Here is a 7,500-nt window from a genome sequence, read left to right as displayed (position 1 = left end):
GCGATCGGAAAATAAAGAAATAGTGAATTTATTCAAGATAATTATGTACTTACAAAATACCGTCTCAATTCATCCTATTTCATCATATCCGGGATGTGATATGGTTCCAAAGGGTGAACTGGACAGTTCCAATAAGATTTCATTCTTGAACAAAAATCCGATAGACTTATTGGAGGGAGGGTCCCATTGGCGTGCATCCAGTAGGAATTGAACCTACGAATTCGCCAATTATGAGTTGGGCGCTTTAACCATTCAGCCATGGATGCTTAGCGGGAATCCTCGTACATGGTGAATAACCAAATTCCAATTGAAGTGAAATCTTTCGGATAAATCAATGCAATTAGGAGGATTCGATGAAAGGACATCAATTCAAATCCTGGATTTTCGAATTGAGAGAGATATTGAGAGAAATCAAGAATTCTCGCTATTTCTTAGATTCATGGACCCAATTCAATTCAGCGGGATTTTTCATTCATATTTTTTTCCATCAAGAGAGTTTTATAAAACTCTTGGACTCCCGAATTTGGAGTATCCTACTTTCACGCAATTCACAGGGTTCAACAAGCAATCGATATTTCACGATCAAGTATGTAGTACTCTTTGTAGTAGCGGTCCTTATCTATCGTATTAACAATCGAAAAATGGTCGAAAGAAAAAATCCCTATTTGACAAGGCTTCTTACTATACCTATGAATTCCATTGGACCCAAAAATGATACATTGGAAGAATCATCTGAGTCTTCCAATATCAATAGGTTGATTGTTCCGCTCCTGTATCTTCCAAAAGGAAAAAAGATCTCTGAGAGCTATTTCCTGGATCCGAAAGAGAGTACTCGGGTTCTCCCAATAACTAAAAAGTATATCATGCCTGAATCTAACTGGGGTTCGCGGTGGTGGAGGAACTGGATAGGAAAAAAGAGCGATTCTAGTTGTAAGATATCTAATGAAACCATTGCTGGAATTGAGATCTCATTCAAAGAGAAAGATATCAAATATCTGGAGTTCCTTTTTGTATATTATATGGATGATCCGATCCGTAAGGACCATGATTGGGAATTTTTTGATCGTCTTTCTCCGAGAAAGAGGCGAAACATAATCAACTTGAATTCGGGACAGCTATTCGAAATCTTAGTGAAAGACTGGATTTATTATCTCATGTTTGCTTTTCGTGAAAAAATACCAAAGGAAGTGGAGGGTTTTTTCAAACAACAAGGGACTGGGTCAATTATTCAATCAAATGATATTGAGCATGTTTCCCATCTCTTCTTGAGAAACAAGCGGGCTATTTCTTTGCAAAATTGTGCTCAATTTCATATGTGGCAATTCCGTCAAGATCTCTTCGTTAGTTGGGGGAAGAGTCCGCACGAATCGGATTTTTTGAGGAACAACATGTCGAGAGAGAATTGGATTTGGTTAGACAATGTGTGGTTGGTAAACAAGGATCGGTTTTTTAGCAAGGTACGGAATGTATCATCAAATATTCAATATGATTCCACGAGATCTAGTTTCATTCAAGTAACGGGTTCTAGCCAATTGAAAGGATCTTCTGATCAATCCAAGGATTATTTCGATTCCATTAGGAATGAGGATTCGAAATATCACACATTGATCAATCAAAGAGAGATTCAACAACTAAAAGAAAGATCGATTCTTTGTTGGGATCCTTCCTTTCTTCAAACGGAACGAACAGAGATAGAATCAGAGCGATTCCCTAAAATCCTTTCTGGATATTCCTCAATGTGCCGACTATTCATGGAACGTGAGAAGCAGATGAATAATCATCTGCTTCCGCAAGAAATCGAAGAATTTCTTGGGAATCCTGCAAGAGCTACTCGTTCTTTTTTCTCTGACAGATGGTCAGAACTTCATCTGAGTTCGAATCCTACTGAGAGGTCTACTAGAGATCAGAAATTGTTGAAGAAAGAACAAAAGAAACATCTTGTTCTTTCCAGGCGATCGGAAAATAAAGAAATAGTGAATTTATTCAAGATAATTATGTACTTACAAAATACCGTCTCAATTCATCCTATTTCATCATATCCGGGATGTGATATGGTTCCAAAGGGTGAACTGGACAGTTCCAATAAGATTTCATTCTTGAACAAAAATCCATTTTGGGGTTTATTTCATCTATTCCATGACCGGAACAGTGGGAGATACACGTTACACCACGATTTTGAATCAGAAGAGATATTTCAAGAAATGGCAGATCTATTCACTCTATCAATAACCGAGCCGGATCTGGTGTATCATAAGGGATTTGCTTTTTCTATTGATTCCTCCGGATTGGGTCAAAAACATTTCTTGAATGAGTTATTCAACTCCAGGGATGAATCGAAAAATCACTCTTTATTGGTTCTACCTCCTCTTTTTTATGAAGAGAATGAATCTTTTTATCGAAGGATCATAAAAAAATGGGTCCAGACCTCTTGCGGGAATAATTTGGAAGATCCAAAACCTAAAATAGTTGTATTTACTAGCAACAACATAATGGAGGCAGTCAATCAATATAGATTGATCCGAAATCTGATTCAAATCCAATATAGCACCCATGGTTACATAAGAAATGTATTGAATCGATTCAATTGCAACTTCGAATATGGAATTCAAAGGTATCAAATAGGAAATGATACTCTGAATCATCGAACTATAATGAAATACACGATCAACCAACATTTATCCAATTTGAAAAAGAGTCAGAAGAAATGGTTCGATCCTCTTATTTTTATTTCTCGAACGGAGAGATCCATGAATCGGGATCCTAATGCATATAGATACAAATGGTCCAATGGGAGCAAGAATTTCCAGGAACATTTGGACTATTTCATTTCTGAGCAGAATAGCCGTTTTCAAGTAGTGTTCGATCGATTCCATATTAATCAATATTCGATTGATTGGTCTGAAGTTATCGACAAAAAAGATTTGTCTAAGTCACTTTGTTTCTTTTTGTCCAAGTTACTTCTTTTTTTGCCCAAGTTTCTTCTCTTTTTGTCTAACTCACTTCCTTCTTTTTTCTTTGTGAGTTTTGGGGGTATCCCCATTCATAGGTCCGAGATCCACATCTATGAATTGAAAGGTCCGAATAATCCACTCTGTAATCAGTTATTAGAATCAATAGGTCTTCAAATCTTTCATTTGAAAAAATGGAAACCCTTATTATTGGATGACCAAGATACTTCCCAAAAATCGAAATTCTTGATCAATGGAGGAACAATATCACCATTTTTGTTCAATAAGATACCAAAGTGGATGATTGACTCATTCCATACTAGAAAGAATCGCAGGAAATCTTTTGATAACACAGATTCCTATTTCTCAATGATATCCCACGATCCAGACAATTGGCTGAATCCCGTGAAACCATTTCATAGAAGTTCATTGATATACTCTTTTTATAAAGCAAATCGACTTCGATTCTTGAATAATCAATATCACTTCTGCTTCTATTGTAACAAAAGATTCCCTTTTTATGTGGAAAAGGCCTGTATCAATAATTATGATTTTACGTATGGACAATTCCTCAATATCTTGTTCATTCGCAACAAAATCTTTTCTTTTTGCGATGGTCAAAAAAAACATGCTTTTTTGAAGAGAGATACTATTTCACCAATCGAGTCACAGGTATCTAACATATTGATACCTAACGATTTTCCACAAAGTGGCGACGAAGGGTATAACTTGTACAAATCTTTCCATTTTCCAATTCGATACGATCTATTCGTTCGTGGAGCTATTTACTCGATCGCAGACATTTCTGGAACACCTCTAACAGAGGGACAAATAGTCCATTTTGAAAAAACTTATTGTCAACCTCTTTCAGATATGAATATACCTGATTCAGAAGGGAAGAACTTGCATCAGTATCTCAATTTCAATTCAAACATGGGTTTGATTCACACTCCATGTTCTGAGAAATATTTACCATCCGAAAAAAGGAAAAAACGGAGTCCTTGTCTAAAAAAATGCCTTGAGAAAGGGCAGATGTATAGAACCTTTCAACAAGATAGTGTTTTTTCAACTCTCTCAAAATGGAATCTATTCCAAACATATATACCATGGTTCCTTACCTCGACAGGGTACAAATATCTAAATTTCATATTTTTAGATACTTTTTCAGACCTATTGCCGATACTAAGTAGCAGCCAAAAATTTGTATCCATTTTTCATGATATTATGCATGGGTCAGATATATTATGGCGAATTCGTCAGATTCCATTGTGTCTTCCACAATGGAATCTGATAAGTGAGATATGGAATCTGATAAGTGAGATTCCGGGTAATTGTTTACATAATCTTCTTCTGTCCGAAGAAATTATTCATCGAAATAATGAGTTACTATTAATATCGACACATCTGAGATCGCTAAATGTTCAGGAGTTCTTCTATTCAATCCTTTTCCTTCTCCTTGTTGCTGGATATCTCGTTCGTACACATCTTCTCTTTGTTTCTCGAGTCTATAGTGAGTTACAGACAGAGTTCGAAAAGGTAAAATCTTTGATGATTCCATCATACATGATTGAGTTGCGAAAACTTCTGGATAGGTATCCTACATCTGAACTGAATTCTTTCTGGTTAAAGAATCTCTTTCTAGTTGCTCTGGAACAATTAGGAGATTCTCTAGAAGAAATACGGAGTTTTGCTTTTGGTGGCAACATGCTATGGGGTGGTGGTCCCACTTATGGGGTCAAATCAATACGTTCTAAGAAGAAATATTTGAATCTCATCGATCTCATAAGTATTATACCAAATCCCATCAATCGAATCGCTTTTTCGAGAAATACGAGACATCTAAGTCATCCAAGTAAAACAATCTATTCCTTGATAAGAAAAATAAAAAACGTGAATGGTGATTGGATTGATGATAAAATAGAATCCTGGGTCTTGAACAGTAATTCGATTGATGATAAAGAAAGAGAATTCTTGGTTCAGTTTTCTACCTTAACGACAGAAAAAAGGATTGATCAAATTCTATTGAGTCTGACTCATAGTCATCATTTATCAAAGAATAACTCTGGTTATCAAATGATTGAACAACCGGGAGCAATTTACTTACGATATTTAGTTGACATTCATAAAAAGTATCTAATGATTTATGAATTCAATACATCCTGTTTAGCAGAAAGACGTATATTCCTTGCTAATTATCAGACAATTACTTATTCACAAACCTTGCGGGGGGCTAATAGTTTTCATTTCCCATCTCATGGAAAACCCTTTTCGCTCCGCTTAGCCCTACCTCCCCCTAGTAGGGGTATTTTAGTGATAGGTTCTATAGGAACTGGACGATCCTATTTGGTCAAATACCTAGCGACAAACTCCTATGTTCCTTTCATTACAGTATTTCTGAACAAGTTCCTGGATAACAAGCCTAAGGGTTTTCTTATTGATGATAGTGACGATATTGATGATAGTTACGATAGTGACGATATCGACCGTGACCTTGATATGGAGCTGGAGCTTCTAACTATGATGAATACGCTAACTATGGATATGATGCCAGAAATAGACCGATTTTATATCACCTTTCAATTCGAATTAGCAAAAGCAATGTCTCCTTGCATAATATGGATTCCAAACATCCATGATCTGGATGTGAATGAGTCGAATTACTTATCCCTCGGTCTTTTAGTGAACTATCTCTCCAGGGATTGTGAAAGATGTTCTACTAGAAATATTCTTGTTATTGCTTCGACTCATATTCCCCAAAAAGTAGATCCGGCTCTAATAGCTCCGAATAAATTAAATACATGCATTAAGATACGAAGGCTTCTTATTTCACAACAACGAAAACACTTTTTCACTCTTTCATATACTAGGGGATTTCACTTGGAAAAGAAAATGTCCCATACTAATGGATTCGGGTCCACAACGATGGGTTCAAATGTACGAGATCTTGTAGCACTTACCAACGAGGCCCTATCGATTAGTATTATACAAAAAAAATCCATCATAGACACTAATATAATTAGATCTGTTCTTCATAGACAAACTTGGGATTTCCGATCTCAGGTAAGATCGGTTCAGGATCATGGGATCCTTTTCTATCAGATAGGAAGGGCTGTTTCACAAAATGTACTTCTAAGTAATTGCTCCATAGATCCTATATCTATCTATATGAAGAAGAAATCATGTGACGGGGGGGATTCTTATTTGTACAAATGGTACTTCGAACTTGGAACGAGTATGAAGAAATTAACGATACTTCTTTACCTTTTGAGTTGTTCTGCCGGATCGGTCGCTCAAGACCTTTGGTCTCTACCCGGACCTGATGAAAAAAATGGGATCACATCTTATGGACTCGTTGAGAATAATTCTGATCTAGTTCATGGCCTATTAGAAGTAGAAGGCGCTCTGGTGGGATCCTCACGTACAGAAAAAGATTGCAGTCAGTTTGATAAGGATCGAGTGACATTGCTTCTTCGGTCCGAACCAAGGAATCCCTTAAATATGATTCAAAATGGATCTTATTCTATCGTTGATCAGAGATTTCTCTATGAAAAATATGAATCGGAGTTTGAAGAAGGGGGGGGAGTCCTCGACCCACAACAGATAGAGGAGGATTTTTTCAATCACATCGTTTGGGCTCCTAGAATATGGAGCCCTTGGGGCTTTCTATTTTATTGTATTGAAAGGCCCAATGAATTGGGATTTCCCTATTGGGCCAGGTCATTTCGGGACAAGCGGATCATTTATGATGAAGAGGATGAGCTTCAAGAGAATGATTCAGAGTTCTTGCAGGGTGGAACCATGCAGTACCAGACACGAGATAGATCTTCCAAAGAACAGGGCTTTTTTCGAATAAGCCAATTCATTTGGGACCCCGCGGATCCACTCTTTTTCCTATTCAAAGATCAGCCTTTTGTCTCTGTGTTTTCACATCGACAATTCTTTACAGATGAAGAGATGTCAAGGGAACTTCTTACTTCCCAAACAGATCTTCCTACATCTATATATAAACACTGGTTTATCAAGAATACGCAAGAAAAGCATTTTGAATTGTTGATTCATTGCCAGAGATGGCTTAGAATCAATAGTTCATTATCTAATGGATTTTTCCGTTCTAATACTCTATCTGAGAGTTATCAATATTTATCAAATCTGTTCCTATCTAACGAAGCGCTATTGGATCAAATGACAAAGACATTGTTGAGAAAAAGATGGCTTTTCCCAGATGAGATGGTTGTTGCTATCTGCTCCAATAACGAATCATTGGTTTAACTGAATAACTAAAAAAAAAAAAAAAATAGATAGACCTTTCTTTCTCTTCGTCTCAGGTCGATGGATCTTCTCAATTGAAAGATCCCCTATATCGATAATACACATTCCAGTTTGGGAACGTCCGGTGCCAAAGTCATTGAATGGGTAAGTCGCCAATTCCTAAAACGGACTATTTAATGTACTTTATCCGCCCGCTGGGTTACGGGTGGGTATTTTACCAGAGGTTTTGATTGTATCAAATCTACCCCTGTGTGATTTTTGTTGAAGCATATACTCCTCGGGG

The 7,500-nt window shown here is 36.8% G+C and overlaps 1 protein-coding gene and 1 non-coding gene across 2 annotated transcripts; one reads left to right on the top strand and one right to left on the bottom strand. All coding sequences in view use genetic code 11, as the record gives it.

The window, feature by feature from the left end:
- Window positions 1-192: 192 nt before the first annotated feature.
- trnI-CAU lies at window positions 193-266 on the bottom strand. Its single transcript has one exon. It is a non-coding gene; the product is annotated as a tRNA-Ile (tRNA).
- An 87-nt stretch (window positions 267-353) lies between these two features.
- ycf2 lies at window positions 354-7,217 on the top strand. The gene has a single exon. The coding sequence runs from the start codon at window positions 354-356 to the stop codon at window positions 7,215-7,217; it is 6,864 nt and encodes a 2,287-aa protein (YP_538825.1).
- Window positions 7,218-7,500: the final 283 nt, after the last annotated feature.

The sequence above is a fragment of the chloroplast genome of Glycine max (genome assembly GCF_000004515.6).
Source record: "Glycine max chloroplast, complete genome".
Classification (NCBI taxonomy): Eukaryota; Viridiplantae; Streptophyta; class Magnoliopsida; order Fabales; family Fabaceae; genus Glycine; species Glycine max.
The sequence above is the reverse complement of the archived record's forward strand: the minus strand, read 5'-3'. Positions and strand labels throughout refer to the sequence as shown.